This window comes from Xiphophorus hellerii, chromosome 2, assembly GCF_003331165.1.
Source record: "Xiphophorus hellerii strain 12219 chromosome 2, Xiphophorus_hellerii-4.1, whole genome shotgun sequence".
NCBI lineage: Eukaryota > Metazoa > Chordata > Actinopteri > Cyprinodontiformes > Poeciliidae > Xiphophorus > Xiphophorus hellerii.
Window position 1 is genome coordinate 19,541,024 of NC_045673.1, and position 24,815 is coordinate 19,565,838.

Below are 24,815 nucleotides of genomic sequence, written 5' to 3' on the forward strand. Positions count from 1 at the left end.
GTCTGATCCCCGAATATTTCTGAAAAGAAGTTTTCCGGTATTGAAACTCCATCTTGTTCAGTGTCTTCCACAGAAACCGTATCATTGTTGAGGGTCTCCAGCTCACAGGCAGCTTTCATTGCTGCCTTTCTTTTGTTCTTACACTTAGATTTCTCTGATGGTTTTTTGTCATCTTGCTGGTCCCCACTTAGTTGGGTTTCAGAGACCGTTTGTCCTTCATTGATCTGCTCTACTTTAGCGATCTGTGTTTCAATCATATGAATGTATGTTTTAATGGAGGCTATATGATCCACAACTGTTCCCAGTATAGAAAATTCTTGTTGTTCACTGTTTTCATTATTGGGGATCTCCAGCTCACAGGCAGCTTTCATTGCTGACTCTGTCCTATTCTTACCTGTAGATCTCTTGAATATCTTGGTCTGCTGATCCTGATGCCCATTCAGTTGTGTTTCAGAGGGCTGTTTTTGTAGCACTAAAGAGATCTCAGTTTGTGTTGAAACTGTTTGACTGACTGGTTTTATTGGATAACTGGATTCCTGCAGATCCATCTCAGTTTGTGTTGAAGCTGTTCGACTGACTGGTTTTACTGGATAACTGGTTTCCTGCAGATCCATCTCAGTTTGTGTTGCAGCAGATTGATAATTTGCTGTTTTCTGCTTTGGAATTTCTTGTGAATCTGTTTGAGTCTGAACAGAAACCATTGACTTCTTGCTCTGTCTGCTCTCTGAGAGTCCTTTCCTTGCCAGCTCTTGCTGCTGTCTAAGTTTAGCACTTAGTTTTTTATTTGTGTCAAACATCTCATCAAGTTGTTTCATTAAGTATTTCTGCATTTCGTTATTCGACGGTTTCAAGTTACAACTGGTTTCCTGTCCATCCATCTCTGTTTGTGTTGAAGCAGATTGATAATTCACTGTTTTCTGCTTTGGGCTGTCTTGTGAATCTCTCTGAATTTGAACAGAAACCATTGAATTCCTGCTTTGTCTGCTCTCTGACTGTAGTTTCTTCACCAGCTCTTGCTGTTGTCTAAGTTTAGCACTTAGTTTTTTATTTGTGTCAAACATCTCATCAAGTTGTGTCATTAGGTATTTCTGCATGTCTTTGTATTTCAATTCTGTCTCCTTAAACGTGGCAAGACACGAACACTTTGCTTGACTTGTGTTTTCAGAAGAGTGGGGCAAATTTTGAATTTCATTTAAACACCTTTGTTGAACATTTTCTGCAGTCTGAACATCAGGAACCTCAGATAAATTGTCTGCCTGGCTGTTGTCCTTGGGCTTACCTGTAGATGGACTTGTCTTCTCTTTTTGATCCTGTGTCTCCAGCGCTTTGGTGATTGATTCATTTTCAGTCACCAGTGAAACGTCCTGCTGTTCAATATTTTCAGCAGAAACGTTAAGCTCTTGTTGCTCCAACCAGACTGCAAATGGCACCTTCTTCTTCTTGTGCTTGAGTGGATTGGGTGGCTGTAATTCTCTTTCAACAATGTTGTCGGATGCAACCTCTTCGACTCTAGGTTGGTTGGACTCCATTATAACCTTTTCTTGTTTCAGGTTCTAAGCTCAAATCACTTCTCTAGAAATTCTGTAAAGATTTCACGTTAAGCTTGATGTCAATCTCCAAACGAAATGTTCACCAAACAAAGTTGAAAATCTTACTGTGAACTGCTAACTAAATTCTCGAGAGAAGCGTGTCAACAACGGCTGCTAAACGGCTGTGATGAAAGTAGATGATGTGATGCGCTTATATAATCGCTGGTGATGTCAGAATTCTGTCTTTGGAGTTATATTGTGATGTCACATTGTGTCACATTGTCACATTGTGACATCACAATATAACAAGAGGGACAGAGGTCTCAGACAAGGGTGTCCAGTTTCCCCATATCTATTCATTCTGGCCATGCAAATTCTTTCAGTTAAAATCAAGGAAAAAATTCCAAGGATTAATGTTGCAAACAGAAATATCATAATTTCCCAGCTTGCTGATGACACTGCAGCCTTTTTAAAGAATACATGTGAAATAAAAAACTCAATAAAAAAATTCAAATCATCAACAGCTTTTCCAAAGCTTCTGGTTTGACTCTAAATCTAAACAAATGTGAATTACTTTCCATTAAATCTAATTTAAAAGGCACATTCCTCAATATTTCTATAAAAGACAAAGTTAAATATCTTGGAATCGCAATAATTAAAGATCAAAATATAAGTATATAGTAAGAAAACAACCAACAAAATGTTAAGAAATATTCTGTTACGAGATGTTGTTTTTTCACCAGCTTGTATATTTTATTGGTCCAGCATTTTTGAAAATATAAATTGGAAGTGGACTTGATTACTCCTAAAAAAATACTTAATAAACAATAAAGGAAGAGAAATTTCTCATAAAATTATTTACAATGTTTATCCTGTTAAAGCATTTTTGATAAAAAGATATAAATGGGATTTGGCAAAAACTATTATTAAATATATATATTACCAAAATATTAGAAGAAATATTTATATATTATTCTAGAAGTTTTAGTTCAATACGCAAAGCCTAAAAGCAGTATAATTTCATTTCTATTCAATTACATTTATTTTAATTCACCACTGAGGAAAAGTCTGAAAAGTCCAACAGATCTTAGACTTAATAGATTTTTTTTCCTACTTAGTTTAGATAAGTTATATTAAATTAATAAATATATTAAAGAAATAAACCCATATTCTGTGTCTCTGGTATAAATAAGGTTGATCTAATGAAATAGATTAACTCCTGGTCTTTTTGAATGTATAAGTGACAGTTTAATAGGAAAGAAAAAAATCATTTAAATCAGATTTATAATTAAAACGGTTTAGATAATGGGGAACTACACAATTACCATGAAATAAATGTAATTTATACTGTACTACAACAAATAAATCATTTAAATTTTACAATATTGGCATTTTTAGAGATGTGGAAATCTCTCTAATCTCTCTAGAAAGGATGATATCATGAAAACATGTCAAAGGATATATTTGTTGGGTTGTCGTCTAGTTTGTAAACACAAGGAAGGTTAGGGTTATTATAGTTTAATCAACAACATTTTCATTTTGTAGAAAAAGACTTTTACTGGAGAAATATCACTCAAAAAATGTTAAAAATGACAACTAAATCTGAAATCTTTTGATCCTTTGGTCCTTTGACAAGCGGCACAAATTTTCTCGCACTATTGCGAGACAGAAGGCAAACAGGAAGGAGAGGATCTGCAGCGAAGATGTAGAGAAAAAAGAAAGTACTCCATGTAGAGAATGAGGGAACGATTCAACAGGAGGAGGATCGCTGAAAACAATAATAAAGTTAATTTAATCCATATTAAATTCTTGTTTTTTCTGTTCAGTTTATTTCAGTCATCCCTTACGTAAGAATTTGTATTTCATTACAAGAATATTGCCATAATATTAGCACAAAAAAGATGCAATTTTACCATAACGCCTTAAAATTAAGTCATTTTAATGAGGAAAAAGCTTCTGATGTGACCAGATCAATTCGTTTGATTCTTTCAAAAATACACTCTACTGATAAAGAGTTAATTTGACACTAATGTGTTAAAAGATTAAGTATTTTCTTATTTATAAAACTTCACAAGATGCTCAACATTCCCCATCATAAGTTTTAGTTATTTTTCGCGTTGAGTTTTCATAAAAGTATTACCGAGTTCTCCTAATACCGGGACTGCTTTCTCGTAAAAAAATAAAAAATAATGGTCTGGCTATAATATTTCATCTTAACGTTGAAATAAATAAATAGAAGACGTGATACATTTGTCAAACAAGATGGCAGGTGGAAAAAAAATCCAGGTTTTTCAAAAATTTAAACTTCAAATCTTGTAAAACAATGTGTCAAACAGAAGGCCCGTGGGCCAAGTCTGGCCCTCTGCAGCTTTTATGGGGTCCTCTATACTGCAAATTACATCAAGAGGTTCCTCCAGTTGTTCACAAATAAGCAAAATTCACACAAAATCAATATTTTTTCTGATTTTACTGCAAATGTTTCTCAAAATTCATACAAAAACATTTGGTTTAAGTCAGTGCTGCCTCACCTTTACTTGATGTCAAGTTATAGGGTGTGATCGATACAGCAAGCAGTAAAATGTGACTTTTAATATCATACATTAGCGCAAGTATTGTAAAAGTTCCTTGCAAACATTTCTAAATCAGCACCATAAAATCTGTAATTTTTAAAGCAAAAATTACAAAAAACATTCACAAAATCCTGGAGAGACTGATCAGTGTGAAAAGATGTTAAATATAATTTAATTTTAAGAAACACTTATTGAATGCAGAAACAAACAGCTGTTTATTAATATTTTAAGAGTTTAATGGGTTTTATCAATATATTCTGGCGTAGCCGGCCCTTTAAGAGCATTCAGATTTTTGGTATGGCCCAAAATGAAAACGAGTTTGACACCCCTGCCTTAGACCATTATTTTAGGAAACAACAATAAGCAATTTGTCTTAAATAGAGTAAAAATATGACCTTTGACTTTTTGTGCAACTGACTTGCATTCAGATTGTTATTTGAAATACATTACAAATCTCAATGTCTTTCATTCCCAGATAAAATGGCATATTAAGGCCATTTTTCTATCTTTTTCTATTAAGATAGAAAAAGGAAAAGTGCATTTCCTCCAAAAACAACTAAAAAAAATTAGATTCACTTCAGGCATTTTCTTGAAACATCTAAGAAATTTCTGAGTTTGAAAGGACAAAAATTGCTTTAAAAAAGACTCAGAAATTTTGTTCTGGACATTTGAGTTTCAAAAGTCAATAATTTCTGAGTTTTTTCTAGCAAATTTATGACTTTTAAAAAATGAAAATTATGGGCTATTTAAATTATAACTTAAGTTGCTTTATTTTTAAGCCTTTTTTAGTTTTGCCATATCCTGGGTGACGGAGAACCAACAGGTAGATAGAAATGAATATCTGGGGAGTATCATAACATTTAAAGCAGCAGGGTTTATATAGAAAAGTATTCAGATTTTATTTTGTGGTTTTAAAGGCTCTACGTTGAAGACAATGAGAAATAAAGGCATAACTTTTAGTTTTTTCTATCTGTTCTCGGCTCCCACACACAGAGCTGGGTCCACTTGCTCAGCTCCTCCTTCCCATTTCAAACTCTTCTAATTAACTAAAACTTAAAGAGCTAAATATGAATGAGATGTTTGCTACCTTTGACAAAAAAGCTTAAGTCTATGAAAGCAGCGTAGCAGTTTTGTTAATAAGGCATCTATGTGCGGACAGTAACTCGGCAGCAGCTGCATATTAACAGGTAGTTAATGCTTTGTAAAACAAAAGGTCAACGGCAAGTCCGCTCATTGTTCTAGTGGATCATGTGACTTTTGGGCAGTGCTTTACATGCCCTATTGTTTTACATTCAGTCAGGAATATCAGTGGTGGGGAAATGACACAATCAAGCAAAGAATCTGAAAAAGGGACGCAAAGTTTTGATATTAATTGTCAAGACTACGACAGCAAGATAACAAGGTCTAAAGGGATCACATTTCAGAGGTCAGTAAAAAGGTTTAATTAAATATATATATATATATATATATATATATAAAGTGAGGAGTAGGTTAACTATGCTAGCTTAACGTTTATCACCTTAACATGTCTTATTACTGCGCAGTTCGGAGTATTTCGGTTCAACTAACACAAAAATAAGGCGACCTACATTTTCTGACAGATAATGAGGAGACCAGGTGTTTAAGTTGGCTAATCAACCACCGTGAGTCTTCCTTCATATTGATCGCAAAATGAAAATTCAAAAACATAATGTATTGAGTTCTGCTCCCGGACAAGGGATTTTACAGACACCATGATGATGATGATAATTTATTTCAAACAGACATATCACCAACAAACATAATAATAATAAAGACTTTCATGTCTTTATTTGATGGTAAGGTATACAATACCTTACCATCAAATTTACATACTCAGATACATGTAAATACACCACTTATTCGGTGACTGTAAGTCTGAAAAGGAGAGTGATGAAGTTTAACTTATATAATCATACCCCTTTTCCATTCATTAATTCATAGCATAAGTAGTCTTCTTATTTCTATTATCCTTTCCAAAACAATGAAACAATAATAATATTAACTTTAATAAGTTTTCCTGAACCAAATGAAAGGAATACATACACCCATATACTGTATATATACTGTATATATACATACACATCTACCTGCATATATACATAAATAATATTTACCTATTTACACTCCCACATGTATTGACACACACATACACACGCCTGCACCCAATTGCCCAAGTCATCCACAGTGCTCTAATTCTCAGCCAAATTCATCACAACTGTTCATCCTTATACTTTTGAATAGTAACCATTTTAAGTCTTTTCTTAAAATATCTCGTGCTTGGACTTTGCTTCAGCTCTTTAGTGAGTTTATTCCAGATCTTCACTCCAATAACAGAAATGCTGTTGCAGTTGCAGTTTGTTGTAAACTGTGCAGTTTGAAACTCTACGAAATCTGGGAATTTCAGGAAATAAGAACCTGTTATATAAGATTGTTGGTATGCCAATAAACATCAACCTTGTGAACTATTCAAATGGCTCTTTTCTGTAAGGTGCATAATGGTTGAAGTGAAGTTTTGTAAGTGTTACCCCAAACTTCCACACAGTGACTTAGAGATGGCAAAATAAGTGAATAGTAAAGAATATGAAGCGCAGAGGAGTTTAGAAATTTTCTAGCATTAGCACCACCTACTACAATGTTTAAAATAAAAAATATTCAGCAAACACCAGGAAAACATACATTGTTGTGCTCACATGGCCCAGGTTTAGTCAGATAATTGAAAAAAAAAATATTTTGTGTATATCTAATTCAAATTTTGTGCTTTATCCATAGGACCAATTTTGTTCATCTTCTCAAGAATCACTGTTTTAATAAAAGCTTTTTACTGACCTGTGAAATGGTGTTGACAATTAATATCAAAACTTTGCGTCCCCTTTTCAGATTCTTTGATTGATTGTGTCATTCCCCGACCACCGATATTTCAGACTCAATGTAAAGCAACAGCGCAGGTGGCGCACAACAAGTCATGTGATGTCCAATCCACTAGATCAGTGGTCCCCAACCTTTTTGTTACCGTGGACCGGTCAAGACTTGGCAATTTTGTTGCGGCCGGGGATCACAAACTATCACCACTGCTTCTACATCGTTTTCCGTGTTTGATTATTCTAAATTCACGTATGGTATGTTGGGGGTTTTACTGGATTTTCTTCTGGAATCGGGATGTTCTTGAGTGGAATCAGTTTGTGTGGTGCGTTGCTCCTGCCGTGTGGTTGGACACACGAACCAATTGAACCTGTTGTACTTTTATCAGTTCTGTGGTCACAGAGGTCTGGAAAATCGGCCAACAATCCTTAAATCGTGCCGTGTGAACCAGACCTAAAACTCACAAGCTCTTCTCCTCTCATCTCGTCTCGACCACTGCCCTAACGCTCTCTGACTCTGGTTGCTATGGTAACGTTTACATATCCCTTCAAAATAAGAAACAGATGCGCCACAGAAACGAACATTTTACTTTTGTGAAAATTTTAACTCACGATAACGGCTAATGGGAGTCCTGAGCTTGTTTCTCTGCAACGAGACGATCCCATATGGGAGTGATGAGAGACAATGACACCCGAAGTGATGCTTATGCACAGGATGCTTGGTCTCTAGTGGTGAAGCTGTTTGAAGCTTCATTGCCTCGTTGGCGAACCGGACACCGCATATCATGCAGAGCTTGGAATGTGGGAATCACCTACCAGGATAAATCCATTCTCATGTCTCTTCTCTGGGACTTCTCCCCTTTGCAAAGAAACTTTCCAAAGTCATCTGATCGGTTTTTTACTCATTTTGCTGCCTGTGGGCTCAACGTTGGCACGCAAGATGTAACTGAGAGAATCCGGTTAAAGGATTTTCTGGAAAAGGATTAAAAAATTTTCTGGAAATAAAAGATCCTCCAGACTCAAATAATACATAAAACGGAAATTATTTCTTGCGCGGCCCGGTACCAATTGGTCCATGGACCGGTACCAGTCCGCGGCCCGGGGGTTGGGGACCACTGAACTAACTGGCACATTCCTGATGCTTGCCTTAACAGAATCATCCTACTATTCAGATGGTCCTGACAGAGAACTGCAGTTATACAAATTAGAGCAATGAATTATTTTCAGAATTTCTTTCTTTCTGTTGTTCTTGAATAAGAACAACAGTAACAACTTTGAAGTTAAATTAGAAATTCTCCTGTCGGACTTTAATTACATGCTTGTTAAAGTAACTGAGAAAATAGCACGCTTTGCAGAAAAAAACCAGTTGGATAAAGCTTCACGAGGTTATAAATATACATACAGTATCTCTGGTGGTGGTGACAACCATGATGTGGAGTACAAAAGAGAAAAACGTGACATTTGTTAATAAAGCCAAAAAGCTCTGTCGCTTTAATCGAACCTCCTAATTATTCCTCTAGAGGTCCAATTAGCTTAAAAATGGCTGAACATAAAGCAAATCACTGGTTCGGCAAGATGCCGATGGATTAGATGGCTCTACTAAGGTGCTATTTCTATAGCGCTTCAGACGAGTTCGAGTTTTGAAACAAAGTTCTTCTGCTTTGCTTGCTAAACTTTAATTATTGAATGGCACAAGAATGAAACCCTTGGGCCAACACAAAGCTGGACCAACTTGCAAAAGATAACCCAGCAGTCTTTTTTTCCAAAAAAGCTCTCGCAGATGGGCAAGCAACAAACTGTATTGGTTCTAGAAGTCTTACTTTATATACTTATGCAGGATAACAGCCTTACCGCACGTCAAGCTTAACTAACAAACTTTCACCTAAACTTAGAATTATAAATTATAAAATTATAAAAAAGATGACTGAAGAGTGTAAAGGCTCTCTGTTCAGTGTGCACAGCCAATGTTGATGTCAAACAAAGAGCTGTACAGTGTGTCCATCAACAGCTATGTTATCATGGCCAGTTAAAATGATTTTCTTTGTACGTGCAAAGTTGTTAATCTCAGTGTAACATAAACTTGCAAATTAAATAAAATTATGAATAAAAATGCATTTTTGAGTTTATAGGTAATATAGATGCAGAGTTCTGATGATGAGAATTTGTTTGACTTACAGGAATAGCAGTAAGAGAATCCGATTCAGTGTAGACTGGTCTGCAAAAGGTTGGACAGACCCAGACATTGACTTTGCAAAGACAAATTGGTTGGAGTTCAAATATAAATATATATATATACATTTTGAAATACTACTTGCTACATCTTTACCAACCCATGTCACCAGATCACACCTCCATGGTGGTATGTGGTGAAGAAACACTTTAGTCTCTTTTGAAATGGACAGTTTTCTTTATCTACAAAAATGGCTACTTCAAATAACTTCCATTAATAATGCATCTTCTTATGAACCTCATCATCCAATTTAAGAGGTGTTAAACAATGCTGATTTAAATTGATCAGGTATACCTTTGTGACCACCTGCAAAATAAATGTTTAGTACCAAAGCAGACCCATGAAACACAGTTTTCATGGTGACCCCTGAAGGTGTGCTGTGATATTATGAAGATGTTAACAGTATCCATTGCATTGCAGGACTTTCATGGATCAGACTTGTTTAGAACACCTACACCAGATTGACAATTAGATACTGTATCTCCCCACTGCTCCTTTCTTGGACCTTTTTCTTTTGACTGAATAACCCATCATCCAAGTTTGGGTGTTGAGAAACTTCCATAAGCATTACCATTTATTCTGCTTCTCATGCAGCTTATTTGATGAGAGATATTCACTTGCTGCCTACTATGTCCCACCAACTACAGTGAAAAAGTAACAAGAATAGTTTACTTAACCTGTCATTAGTCATAATGTTAAGCTTAATTAGTGTATATTGAGGATTTATTTTTTCCCAAAGTACATTCTTAAAACTGGGAGCAATGGTGGCTCAGAAGGTGGAGGCTTATCCTGTAAACATAAACCTCTCACTTCACCTTTCTCAGTTTTTGTGTCCTTGCATAAGACACTTTGCCCACTTTGCCTGCTGGTGGTGGTTAGAAGGCCCGTTGGTGCCGGTGAATGGCATCCTTGTTCTGTCAGTCTGCCCCAGGGCAGCTGTGTCTACAAAGTAATTCACTACCATAAGCCTGTGAATGTGTGTGTGAATGGGTAAATCACCAAATGTAGTGATGGAGTCCTCTGGACCTGATAATTGCTACAAAAGTACAGGCCATTTACCATTTCAAAGATTCTGAAATAAAACGTTTCTCACAGAATCGGGGAAAAACCCCACAAAAAAACATCTATTGTTTAGCCTGCTTTGTCCATCTCTTCCTGCTCTGCCTAGTTGCAAAGAACCAATGTCCAGGATTACAAGTTAACCAAACTTGAACATTTGATATGGGCAAGCATAAACATACACAATTCAGATGGGTTTTACACAATCCATCACAATCAGAGGAGAGTTGTCTGTAGATGCATAGCAAGAGGAATTTCTGCTTGCTCTACTCCTGAGAGACAGCCTGATAAGAACCAGGCTGCAGAACACACTAGTTCAGAGTTAGTATCCTCAGACCAATTTGTTTAAAAAAAGGAAGCTTGGTAAATAACTATACTGGCTTGGCAAATTTAATAAAATTCCTCTTTCATCATGTAATGTATTCCAGCGTGCAAGGCCGTGCAGAGACCTTTGGAGGGGTAGGGGCTCAAAGTTAAAAAGGGGCACATTGAACAAGATCTTAAAACACTGTACAACATCATAGCAGCTACCCTTACTAATCAAGAATCTTATATTTAATCAGACCATATTATATCATTGTCATCATGTGGGGGCAATGCAAAGCGAATGTAGTCTATATTTTCCCTCTATAACAACTTGGCTGCAGACTGTTTTGAAGACAAAAAAAAGACTCAGGTAGGTTAACTCTATGGATTTTTTTTTTAATGTTAGCACCTCAGAGAGATCTAGAATTGTAAGGTTGAGAGATATCAAGTCACGTTCCATCACATTGCCTTGGGCCAGCCCTGCATGAAGAGCTAGCCGCTGTGCTGCGCATCTCTGCTGGAATCTACCTGGAATCTCCCTGTAGCCCCGTATGCCAGTCCGCCGATGCTTTTGGGACAACAGCAGTGAGAACCACCTGTTAGTAATGTTAGCATAAGATGAAGCAGAGAGCGAACAGTAAGCAGGTGGTACTGGGGCTTTGAGGTGTGTCGATGTGACAATCGTCTTATCAGGATGTCTAATATAAAGACATATATTCTTTATATTTGTCGGTGGGACCGACTCTGTCTGCTTGTAGCGAACAGGGCATTTAGTCCACCACTGATAAAGTTAAAGTAAGAAGTTTTCTCTGCAGTCGAACCATTTCTGTGATTGAGGGTGAAGAGGACAATTATGAAATATAAATAGAAACAGTTTTTGTGTCTTGTCTCTATGTTGTAACTACGAAGTAATTTCCCTGCTGGGATGAATAAAGTAATTCTATTCTATTCTATTCTATTTTCTAACTTTAACCTATGTTTTTATTCACAAGTGTATGTTGGGGAAAAAATATTCTTCCCCATAATTTGATAGTTAGAGGGCACAGATCCTCCTCGCCATGGGCCCGGTCTTTTAACAACATGGAGGCAGAGAAAATGAGAACCCTCCTTATGAGACCGAGTCATTATTAGACTGAGGGTAGAAAGACAAATTTATTTTGTTAAATTATTATATTTAGCTAAATATTATTGTAAGGGGCACAAGCAGGTCTCCTGACACAGATTTTTTTTAAATACTTAATGAAAAAAAAAATCAAAAAGAATATAAAAAGTAATGTGATAGAATTAAAATAATAACCTATATAAATACTAATCATTATATTTGAGGACTGTTAGAATCTATGTCTGCAGGAAACTGTGGGAACTGCTGAGGAGTGAAGAGGAGGGTACCATGAACGAGACGTTCCAGCGGTGATGGCCTAGAGAAACTGCAAACTGGCACTTTTATCTTATGAAATATGCTTTTGAAGATTGTATGAATGAGTTGTGTTCATGTGAATGTGCAGCTGTTTTTTGTTGCCCCTCCCTTCAGGGCTGCACACTGTCATGTAACTAGGGTGTTCCTAATTCTAATAAAAGCAGGGCAAGACTCAGTCGAAACTTCAGAGCATAGGCTGAAATCTGTAGCTGGGTTTCGGCTGTGTTCTCCCTGCAGGTAAAAAAACTAAGTTCTGACTCTTGTCTCTTCTTTGTGTTCAGGTAATTTAAACCTAACATAATGTCTGTGTGTAAATAATCTAGGGGAGGAAGATGCATTTGGTGCAGCCCAGGAGTCTGGCGGCTGAAGGGAAGAAACTGTTCCTCATCTTGGTGATCTTGCTCTGGATGCTCCTCAGCCTCCTGCCTGAGGGCAGCGGCTAGAACAATTTATGGGCAGGATGTGTGGAGTCCTTCACAGGGGCACAACTACATATTTTTGAGGTGGATGTGAACATCTCACTGGAGACAAGTGCCCTCAGCTTTGCGGGCTCTGTCATTACGACGGGGAAATGAGGCCAGATGGGGGGCCACAACATCCATCCATCCATTTTCTGTTCACCCTTTGTCCCTAATGTCATTACGACGGAGAAATGAGGCCAGATGGGGGGCCACAACATCCATCCATCCATTTTCTGTTCACCCTTTGTCCCTAATGGGGTCGGGAGGGTTGCTGGTGCCTATCTCCAGCTACATTCCAGGCGAGAGGCGGGGTTCACCTGGACAGGTCGCCAGTCTGTCGCAGGGCAACACAGAGACATACAGGACAAACAACCATGCACACAGGGAGAATTTAGAGACCAATTAACCTGACAGTCATGTTTTTGGGCTGTGGGAGGAAAACCAGAGTACCCGGAGAGAACCCACGCATGCACAGGGAGAACATGCAAACTCCATGCAGAAAGACCCCGGCTGGGAATCGAACCCAGGACCTTCTTGCTGCAAGGCAACAGTGCTACCAACTGCGCCACTGTGCAGCCCCTAAATCGAAGTATTATGTATGTAAATTGTAAATAAGTGACTGATTGTAAATCGGTCACTTATCATGCAAATTATACTTAACAACATATGTGTAAAGAAGTCACAAAAGTGTGAAACTTTAACACAGAGAATGGGGAAGGTTGCTTGTTGTGATGGGAAAATATCTCAGAGATGAAGCACATCAAAATGCATCAACACAGCAAATTTAATATGACGTTTAAAATACAACGGAGTCTGGTGAGTTATTGAGGCTCACTGCAGACAAAAAAAGACATCTGGACCGGAACGATCAGACCGCAGGAAAAGCAGCACACAACTACCAACACTCACCCAGATGAGCATGACGCTCAGAAACTAAGCAAATTTCCTGAAAGATACAGTCATCGGGCTGGCGGTGTTAGAAGCTTTTTCACCAGGCGGTGCTGGCAGTAATATTTCACAGACATGGCGCCATTCTGCCTCCACCAGCCAGTGGACTCTCACATCGAAAAGCTGCTTAAAGCTGCAGCATGTAACTTTTAAAAAAAACAACTTTTTACTTGTATTAAAACTTTTGCTGTCCTAACATGAGACTGATAAGCTCTGAAAAAAATCAGAGCTCTTCTGCGTCCTCCCTGTGTTCTGCAGAATAACTCGGCTCTGTCAGAAACAACCCACCAGCAAAAAACAATTAGCAGTAGCCTACTCTCAGGCAGTTTTGATTTAGTAACTTAGGATTGTTTATTTGAAGGCAACCTGCATTTGACTTGGAATGAATGTTTTCTTTTTCACTTGAAATTGTTGGCAGTTTTGTAAGATTTATTTGATTGTTTTGTACAAATTAGGCTGTTGAGAAGTTTGCTGTGAAATATTGTTTTACTGATTTGCAGGTTTTTCAGTTTTCCTTTTTACTGAACGCTGCATTGTGCCTGCAATGTTTCATGCTTTCTTTTTCTAAATCTTGGTGAATTTATTGCCAGATCATATTTCCATTTTACCAGATCTCGTAGAATTTATACCTAACGTGGAAAATTAACAGCCAGTCCAGATCGGCAGTGATTGGTATAGGAATTGTCAGCAAAAAACCTAATCGGAGACTCTACTAAAAATACATTTAAGATATCTTGAATTGTGGTGTTATTCAATATATCTTTAATCAGAATTATGACTAGTCAAAACTAAATTGATATGGGGGCTACAACCAATTGAGATATCATTTAATTTACTTCATGGTTATTCATTTAATTGTAGATATCATGAATTGGAGTCTCAATTCAAGTCAATGGTAAATCTGACGTCATTTCGACTAGTCAGAGTGTAATTAGAGATATCTCAAATAAGTATTTTGTCTAGTCAAAATATAATTAGAGATATCTTAAATAAGTATTTTGTCTAGTCAAAATATAATTAGAGATATCTTAAACTGCTAAAACGTCTAGCCTTAAACCAATTTCAGAGATCGGAATGTACGGGCGGTAAAACGGAATTTATGTTAAAACGGTCTGCCATATGTACTGTCCATATTCCAGTACTGTCGTGTCAGACCAGATTGTGTCCCGGTATCTAATGTCTGTAGGATGAACCACTGTGACGTCAGTCCAGGACGTGAGACAGTTATAAAGCGGCTTGTATCGGACTCGAGGACAGAGAACTCTCAGAAAAGCCGCAGCGGTTCTCTGTGAACTTCCTGCAGGGAAACGAGCACAACATGCCCGCTACAGCAGCAGCTTCCACCGGAGCCGACCCCACTGATCTCCCGGTGGATTTACTCCAGTCCGGAAGCCCGACACATCAGAAGCGGACCGGGGTGTATTAGAATGTTGGCAAACTTATTATCTGGGGTAAATGTGTAATTCAGAAGAACGCGTTCCTGCGGAAACGGACCACAAGCAGCAGCAGCAGCAGCAGCACACCGGGCTCTGCTGACCACCAGAAGTAGTGCTGGGAAAGTACGAGCTTTTTTCATTTTAAAGGATATATCACTTGTAAATAGTTAATGTGGTAATTCAGGCTTCAGCTCCCGACGATGAGTTGGTTTGGTTCTCATCTGACTCCTTTTGGACTGATTATATGGACAGCAGTGCGGATCGAATCATTTTGATTCGAACGTTTCTCCCTCATGCTGCTCCTCCGGCTGACCTGGACGCTGACTGCCGCCGCGGGCTGCTTCCTGCTTCTCCACAACCACCTGCTGAGTTACGGTATAGTTTGACGTTGGTTTCCGGTTCCAGCTTCCAATTCGGGAAATGGAAATGGATCACGTGGAGTTTTGCATAATATGTTACATATTAACTTAAAATGTATGTTATTGCAAAAATTTAAAAAAACAAATTGTATCTAGCTTCAATATTGAAATCAGGCCTTTTGCTTAGTGAACACATCAAGTGGCACCTACTGACATGTCGTGTAATTCGACCATTTTCTCTTTAAATGCTCTCACTCAGGTCAGCTGGTGGCAGGAACCTGTGAGATCGTAACTCTGGACCGAGACAGCAGCCAACCCAGGACAACAATCGCCCGTCAGACAGTCCGCTGTGCATGCAGGGAAGGACAGATTGCTGGGACAACACGAACCAAACCGGCCTGTGTTGATGGTATGATTTTTGCTTTTCTCCAAAGGCTGGAGGGTTTTTTTTATGAGAACTGCCCTAGAAAAGCACATGGAGGAAACAGGATAAGTAGCCAAGAATAACGTGATCCAGAGTTCTTTCTTCATACTTCACTTTCTTGTGTGGGTTCAGCAAGTCCATACAGTGTTCCCTATATGTTTGCATTTTCCTTCAACACACATGGATTATATACACATAAGACTTCAATTAAGTGGTATCGAAAAAAAGTTATTTTGTTCTTAAAAATGGTTACATTTTATGCTTACTTATTATTTTTCTCTGGAGAGTCTTTAAAACGGCAGAAAAGCTGAGATGCGTAAGGACACATCCATCCATCCATCCGTCCATCTTCTAACTTCCTTGTCCCTAGCGGGGTGAGGAGGGGTTGTAAGCACACATATGCTGTTTATTTTATTTCATTCATTGTCTGAATGCATTCTTGGACTAGAAAAATTTGAAATAAGTTCTGTGAATCATGGCTGTGTTTATATCTTTCCAATGCTGCTGAAAACCATTTCAGCATTTTACCGAGCCCGTAAGGGGACATGGAGAAAAGGAGGGGGAAAAAGCAATCCCTCACTTACGTTCTCAAGATCCAGAGAAACTTTTTGAAAAATTGCACGAATCTCTTTTGGGTAAAAATAAAATAGAATAGAATAGAATATACTTTATTGATCCCCAAGGGGAAATTGCTTATTTGTTGAAAGCTACTCCATCTTAGGTAATAAATACAAAGTTTGTAATATATATATACCTAAGAGTGATAATTTAAAAATAACTAGATATAAACAAATAAATAGCAATCACATGCAATATATCAATCAATAAATAACCTATAAATGAGCACAGAAAAAATTTGAATCAATTAGCACAGACTTGGGCATTGTAAAGCCTGTTTATACACCATGTTCCAAATTATTATGCAAATTGGATTTAAGTATCATAAAGATTAAATATTTTGTTGTGCTATTAAAATTATAGATGGTATTGTGTGTCAGGGATCTTTGAATCACTATAATTAATTTCAGAGAGCTGGTTGATTAGTTTGTCTGGTGAGTCAATTAAAGGAAATCAACATATTATTAAGCAGGCCACAGGTTTCAAGCAATATGGGAAAGAGAAAGGATCTCTGCTGATGAAAATCATCAGATAGTGTAGTGCCGTATGACGAGGTATGAAAACATTAGATATGTAACAAAAACTGAAGCGTTATCGTACTGTGAAGAGATTTGTTGCTGATTCAGAACAAAGATGGGTTTATACAGGTAAAGGTAGAATGAGGAAGGTTTCTGTTAGATAAATTCATCAGATTAAGAGAGCAGCTGTTAAAATGCCCTTACAAAGCAGCAAACAGTTATTTGAAGCTGCTGGTGCTTCTGGAACCTCAAGGTGGAGGATCCTCCAGAGGCTTGTGCATCAACCTACTATTAGCCTCCCCTAACCAGAGCTCACAAGCAGAAACGGTCACAGTGGGCCCAGCCGTACATGAACATTCATTTTCAAACAGACTTGTTCACTGATGACTGCTGTGCAACCCTGGATGGTCCAGATGGACGCAGTAGAGGATTGGTGGTGGATGGCCACCAAATCCCAACACGGCTGTGACATCAACAAGGAGGTGGTGGAGTCATGCTTTGGGCTGAAATCATGGGGAGGGAGGGAAGGAGGGAGAGAGAGCGAGAGAGAGCTGGTCGGCCCCTTCAGAGTCCATGAAGGTGAAAATGACCTCAGCAAAGTAGATGGACTTTCTGACTGATCACTTTCTTTCATGGTTCAAAAAGAAGAGCCGTACCTTCAGTAGCAAAATCATCTTCATGCATGACAATGCACCATCTCATGCTGCAAGGAACACCACTGTGTCATTGGCTGCTATGGGCATAAAAGGGCAGAAACTCATGGTGTGGTCACCATCCTCCTCTGACCTCTGACCTCAACCCTATTGAGAACCTTTGGAGTTTCCTCAAGCAGAAGATCAGAGGGTGGAATGTAGTTCATATCAAAACAGCTCTGGGAAGATATTCTGACATCCTGCAAAGAAATCCAAGCAGAAACTCCACAAACTCACAAGTTCAATGGATCAAGAATTGTGCTGTGATATCAAAGAAGGGGTTTTATGTTAACATGTAACTTGGTCTGTTAAGATGTTTTTGATTGAAATAGCTTTTGATTTTAGTACATGTGAACACTTAATGCTGCACATTGAAAGAATGACCTTCTGCAGTTCTTTATAATCCATAAAATGTTTAGAAAATCTGCTGTGCATAATAATTTTGTGCATTTTGAGTTTTTTATTTTTGAAAAAAATACTGTTCTCATTGTGAGCTTTGTTCAGTAAAATTTGATTTATACTGTAATAGTTCAGGACTTGAAAATTATACTGACCATCATTTGTATTGACCATTTAAGAAAATCTTAGAAAATATCACTTGCATAATAACTTGGAACATGGTGTATAAAAAGGCCTGTTTATGGCGTGCCGTGGTGGCGTAGCGGTTAGCGCGACCCATGTTTGGAGGCCTTGAGTCCTCGACGCAGCCGTCGTGGGTTTCGATTCCCGGACCCGACGATGCATGCCGCATGTCTTTCATTCAGTTTTGAGAAAGTTTGAAAAGATGACACCTACTGAAAAACATTAAAGATAAGGAATAAAAATGACTAAGCTGACATGTTTTGTTCTTTCCCCCAGCTCAAATCGTCAGGAGTGAACAGTGGTGCGAAATGATTCCATGTTTGGATGATGAGGGTTGTAATATCCTGGTCAATAAATCGGGCTGGACCTGCACACAAACGGGAGGCCGACTAAAAACTACCACGGTAGGAGGAGAACCTGTTGGGCTGCTGTGATTCTTTACTATCACATGAATGGAAATTATCTTTAACAAAGAGTGAGGGAAAATAGTTTCGAGAACCAGAGAAAGAATATATTTTTTGTCAATATTTATTTTAATGTTTTACAGTGTTCACAGACTCTGCTCACTAAACCGTCAGGAGAAAAAGCCTTTGAGAAGAACACAGCATACAGTTTTATAGGAGGGTTTTATTCCATTCTCACAGGTTGACAATCTAGTTACCAAACAGATTGCAAGCATATGCATTTTCTTTCATAAAGGAAATTAAACATTCAAGGATGTTCTTGAGGGTGAATAACAGACAAACAAGAAATAATTCAACAACTTTATTGTAATAGGGTTTGGAGAGACAGCTTCAGAAAACTTTCCCATGAGCATTAAGCTAGAATCATAACATCATTATGCATTCATACACTCATAGACATAGTAACCTCAAACTTTTCGATCGTATTTCCTCTTTCTGATACTAAAAAAAAAAAAAATAGACAATTATAAACTTAACCCAGTGTTGTAGTACTAGAGACCGGTCTTGGTCTCGAGACCCATTTTTTGATGGTCTCGGTCTCGGACCGGACCAGTCACTGTGGAAATATCACTAAACGTACAGCAAACTGTCCAGTTTATTTGTTAACATGTTTGTTTTCACTGGATGCAAAATGCACCGATTAAAATCCAAGCAATAACCTGACTCACCAATTCCGTGTTTCTGTTGCACTCCCCACCTTTCACTCGCACGCGGCGCTCCAAGACATGCGCAGTGGTTTTCTTTGAGCGGCAGAAGATGTCTGTCTAATCGTCAGTAATAGAATTGCGCTGCATAAATTAGAAGAAATCCGATGGCGACAGCTAATTCAGCAGCGCTTCGCTTTCACAGACGGTGGGGACTACGTCTAACTTAACATACCAATAAAAAAGAACTGAAAGAGTAGGATCAGGGAAAATGGTGTAAAGTGCACAAACACACTCTGTTTTTGTGAAACAGTTAATTGCTTTGGTATTAACAAAGCAAAAGGGCACCCTGAAAGATGTAGAAAATAAATATAATGTTACATCAGACAAGTAGAAATTTAGATTATATATTTGAAGTAAAACAAATGAAGATTAAAGCTACAAGTAGCATTGGCAGTCCTCACAGCTCAGCGCCGCTCATGGTGTCAAGAAAACTGGCATAAGGGTATGAGATCCTTCCAGGCACACGCAGAAAAAGATGCATAATGGCTTGGAAAGATAAAGTAATCCTGAAGTTTGATTAAAAGTTAATTAAGTTGAATAAGTCTGAATAACATGAATATAAGTAATCACTCAATAACTTTCTGCAAAGCATCTCTGATTAATGATCTGTAATGATTTAAATAGGTAATGATTATGTTAATAATTAACAACAAGGAAAAGATGTGATGTATGGAAAAGATGTGATGTATTGTCAATGAATATGAAGTTATAATCATCTGAAATCAATTTAACAACAAGTTGAATGTGTTTACTGAGTTTTAATAGATAAAGTGAGTTATAGAACATAGAAAAGACGAATGTGCAGTACAGCCCTGAAAACAGGAAATGTCGCAAGCAGTTCTGAACAGATGGCCAAGGAGCACAGGAAGACAGGAGAAGGACGGGAAATTCCACTGTGGTCAGCAAGCAGGTTGAGAAATGGGGGGGACTTTTTCATGAGACACAGCGGCCGTGAAGAAAGTCACGTAGGCCAAACCTTCCCATACACACACATGGTGAGGAGAGGCATAAAAAGGGGCTGAAAAGAGGAACCAGCTGTTCCCAGTCCGGCGGCGCAGAAGGAGAAACAACTCACAGAGGAGCAGATTAAGCTACGGACCGCACTTCAGAACCACGGGGAAGCTCGGACTTCACACCGCTAAGGAAGGACTGGGTTCCATCGCCCCATCTCTGGTTCTTTATTCGACCGCTGGTCTCGTCTCAACCCAGCATTCCCAAACTCTGCAGCAAGACTTGGAGGAAGGACAAAGGTCCCACAGGGAGGAAGAACTGGGTCTTGCAAAAAGGGTTCAGACCCGTTCTGCTTTGTTTCCTTTCTGAGGAGGGTTTTCCCACACAAGGCAAAGACCTCAACCAAGGATGCAAGAAACTCCTGTTGCCAAAAGATCCACCATCGTCTGGGTATGAGTTGAATCTGCTCATTGAAATTCTATTTCAGAACTTGCGACTTAACTCTTAGGGAAAGGAGACAGAGTAGTATGATTGTACATGTAAATTTTATTACACTGTTTTTGATCTATTTACAATTGATTATTGATCTGTATGTCGCATATCCCTGCTTAAGCTTGCTTAATAAATTTATACTATAAAATTCTGATGAGGTTGGTGGACATTGGAATTAATAGAGTCATTTAATCTTTGTCCAGTTCTTTTAATCAAGGTAAAACTAATGTACATGATTCCAGTAAATAGGAGGCTTCATAATTTCCTTTGGTGAGAGTAAATAATGACCCTGGGACTTACATCTAAGTCACTAAACATAATCTAGCCGATTCCAAGTGCAAGTTATGATTTAGAAAGTGGGCTACCGTTAACAGAAGTGGTTATTGGAATTATGCAGCTGCGAGGGCTACTCAGCTGATTGTTTCTTAACTGTAAAGGGTCATAACTTCTGGATTGGAGGTAGTTAGAGCTAGACGAATCACTTTCGCCACCAGTTTAAATAGATTATCTCTTATAGAGTACTCTTAGGGTAATACCCAGGACTCAGAGATTTTCCGGACCTGTTAGACGGAGAACTGGTCAGTAGGCAGCCCTGGGGAGTAGTGAGGAGTGGGCGGGGCTGACTATTGCAGGATAACCGACATGGCGCCCAACGTGGGGCGGCGCACAACTGAGTAGGCGGGCCCCAAAGACACCAAGTCAGTAAAAACAGATGTGAGACTCTGAATAGCTCACTTGGGTTGCTAACTCTTAGGGAGGAGAGTTAGTGGTGACTGATAAGGCCATCAGTCGCAACCCTCGCAGTAACTGTATAGCATACAGGTGAGGGAAAGCTTCTACTGAGGATAGAATGACCAGATCCAGACAGTGAAGCCAGTAGCCAACACAGCCTGGACCCATCCCTACTCGAAGGCGCAAAGAGAGGCTTTGGGGGATAGGCGACTCGAAGACAAAGACAACTATGAGTGAGGAAGAAGAAGGAGGGGAGCGGAATCCCCTGCAAAAGCCAGCAATGGAACAAGAAGCAAGCAAAATCAGCCGGGATGAGAAAAACCATCAATCCTGTCTTTCCCAATCTACTATAACACGAATCCCGGTACAGCTGATATTACTCGGCGATGGATTGGAAACCTGGACTGAGATAAATAAAAGGAAGTTCTTTGACTCTCACTACCACACCAGTAAGGACAGGGCTCGGGACTTACTGGAGATCCTAGTACGGAATCACGTATACTACTGCACCCAACTTAGGCAGGGACACCGCCTGGGAGTCGTCAGATGCCCAGTGAAGGTTACCAAGAAGACGGAGGCTGCAGAATGGCTGAAATGGTTCGCCCAGCTCCTTGAAGGATGGACGGGGGGTATGCTGCGGACCGTTTACAGCCCCTCCGAGAAGTATGACCGTGTGGTAAAGACCGCTACAATGGCAGCAGGTATCGACGGAATCCTGGTAAACCCCCAGGTTAAGGGAGTGCGCCATTACAAAGAGTGCTCTGAGGCACTACAGAGACTCTTTACCTACAAAAGGGACAAAGAAAAAGAGCAAGTCCCCGATCGGGCGGAGTCGGAGGTGGCTGAGGCTCCATCCCATCTGGCCAGCAGAGCCACGACACCGACTCGCCAGCAGGAGCAACCTTCAAGGGCTCTGATAGACCTGACGGGCGGCAGCGACGACAACGACGGCGGTGACAGCAGCGACGACAGCGGCAACGACAACGCCGGAGGTCCCTCAGCTCTACCGGGTCCATCGCGGAACGAGGACATCCCACCTGCACCGGCTAATGAGGACGACCCCGAAGAGCCGCCCGTCGGCAGTCTCTCTGAGGAGCAATGGGAGCAAGCGGCCAGGAGTTGGTCCACTCAACGAGGTCGGGAGCTCGGGTTTCATCCCCGAGTCCACAGCACGGAGAGGAAGCATCCTCTGCCATCTACGGAGACTCCAGCGGCCAGCAGTTCCGACGAGGACGGGGAGGAATCGGACGAGGAGCAGCGGGGCCCCGACCGCCCCAAGAAGAAGACTCAGAAATCAGACACCTGGAGGATGGCCCGAGAATTGGCCGAAATACCACAAGGGACCGTCAGCATAAGACTGCAATCCGGGCTCATGATTTATCAGTTTATTGGAGGGATATGGGATCTTGAGGGTGATGGGCTAATTGTGTTCACCAACGACAGATACAAGATCCACAATAAAAACTTCCGACGCAACCTTAAGAACCAGGCAGGAAAGTGTTACAAAACAGACTCAAAGTTGCTGGAAGCTTCCTGTAGTGCAGCAACTCGAGGAGACATAATAATAATGAAAGGCCATAATCTCCCCTATGGTGCTGTAATCCTAGTCCCGATTGACGCGTACCAAGAAGGAGAGAGTCTGGAGGAATATCGGAAGAAGATGTGGCACGGACTCGAGCGGGGCCTGACGGCAGCCAGCAACGAATGCATGAGAAGAGTAATAGTGAGTGTGCAGGGATTAAGATCACCGGATCTGCCGAGGGACACCGCCAGATCAATTGCGGAGAACGGAGTGGTGAATATAGCCAGAACCAACAGTCATTTCTTTGTGCTCAAAGAGGTGGTAGTGGTGGTTGACCCCCGTCTGCATCGACTCCGCACTGAGCAAGGGGTGAAATTGGCAGCTGAGATGGAGGAGCAATGCCGCATTAGCCATCCATCACAAGAAATCAAGAAATATCCCTTAAAAATTCCCCAGAGTGAGGTTTCAAACACCACCCAGAAAGGTAAAGTCAAGGCCGTGCAGCCACCCAGGATAAAAATAAAGGAGGCACCTGTTGAACCAGGGTCCTCCGCAGCAAGGTACGTTAAGGAGTTCTCGTTTGAAGAGAACCGCAGTGAACTGAAAAAACCCAATGTGGGAAGAGTCAAGAATGAGCAGCCGACGGTCCCGAAAGAAGAAGGACCGATGAAACCAGCTAAGATTCGACCGCTGAACTCCCCTGGGAGAGAACCTCTTCGACAACAGCGGTATGAGGACCTCAGCGACTCGGAGGACGAAGAGGAGCAGCCGGAGATCGAACATCCTGGAGAAGAAGAAGAGGAAAGTGATCACGGCAGTGTCTTCTCCGACCCGAAGCAACCACCGACAGAACACAAGACACTCCGAACAGGACAGCACCGGGGTAAGAAGAAAGAAATGGAGACCTTTGACATCGAGAAATCTTCTGAAAGACTGGCGAGAGACGTGACCTGGGGTCCAGTGCAGGCTAATGACGGACGGCGTACGTATGTACCAGAGATCGGCCAAACCGAGTACCAGATCCCGGCAGGATGGGCCAGCAGGTTGGGAGACCGGGTGCAGCTCGAGGTGGAAGCAACAATCGGAGAATGGGCTAACATCCTGATGACACCATCCTGCTCCACCCTGACAGCACACTATTCCCTGACTACCAACTTCAGGAACGCATACATTGGAATTATGTATGATGTGATGCTGCGACGACTGAAGAAAGCCGCCTACAAGTACTCCAGGGAAACTCAACAGCAGCTGGACGAAGTGTCGGCTGATGAAGAGGAACCTCAGGCGACGTCTTCGGAGCCAGGACCGCAGATCCCGGCGAGACAACCAGAGGTGTCAGCTCAGCTACCTGCCACTAATACGGGACAGGACGCTTACGCCGAGCTGAAGAATCTAAGGCTGGTGATTAGGAGTAAAAATGCAGACGAAAACAATGAGGAGTATCTGAAAGATGTTTGGCCAACTGTGCTGTCTACCACCAACCACGAGGGAGCCAAAAAGTTGTGGCTGACCAGCGTGACCTCGGACCCGATGGTTGGAACAGATTCAGCGCAGAGCAACTATGAAAGGCTGGTGTTGGAGGACATGGATGATGAAGAGTCCCAGGTGAAGAGAGCCAGAGGACGGCTGGACAAGGGAAGCCGGTTGGAACCGCTGTGGCACACACTTAAGCAGACTGTTTCCCCTGCGAGATATGTGAAGGTACTGCGTGAGGTGACCAAAGGACGCAGAGGAGAGATCGTGTTCGTCAAGTTGCCAGTGAGAAGCACAACAATCGCTCAGATGGATGTAGCAGTGCAAGGATTCGACCTGGAACAGCAGTACTACGAGGACAAAAGGAAGAAGGAGGCTAGCCAATCGGCAAAGCCACCTGGAAGGGTCAACATCAGACAACCATCTAACTTCCAGGGTAGACCGTT

General features: G+C 40.4%; 2 protein-coding genes across 11 annotated transcripts in view; one reads left to right on the forward strand and one right to left on the reverse strand.

Annotated features, from left to right (window-relative positions):
• Positions 1 to 24,815, reverse strand: part of mical2b (microtubule associated monooxygenase, calponin and LIM domain containing 2b) — a 385,618-nt gene that overhangs the window by 168,603 nt on the left and 192,200 nt on the right. The gene's annotated exons all lie outside the window — the stretch shown is intronic.
• On the forward strand, positions 14,623 to 18,949 carry LOC116735059 (chemokine-like protein TAFA-5). Of its 2 annotated transcripts, none has more exons than XM_032586662.1 (3): positions 14,623 to 15,204; positions 15,454 to 15,603; positions 18,305 to 18,949. In XM_032586662.1, exons 1-3 carry the CDS (start codon positions 15,129 to 15,131, stop codon positions 18,460 to 18,462), a joined length of 384 nt encoding a protein of 127 aa, XP_032442553.1. In that variant the 5' UTR covers positions 14,623 to 15,128; the 3' UTR covers positions 18,463 to 18,949. The 2 variants fall into 2 exon arrangements, with proteins under 2 accessions (XP_032442553.1, XP_032442542.1); XM_032586651.1 differs by having other exon boundaries at positions 14,629 to 15,210.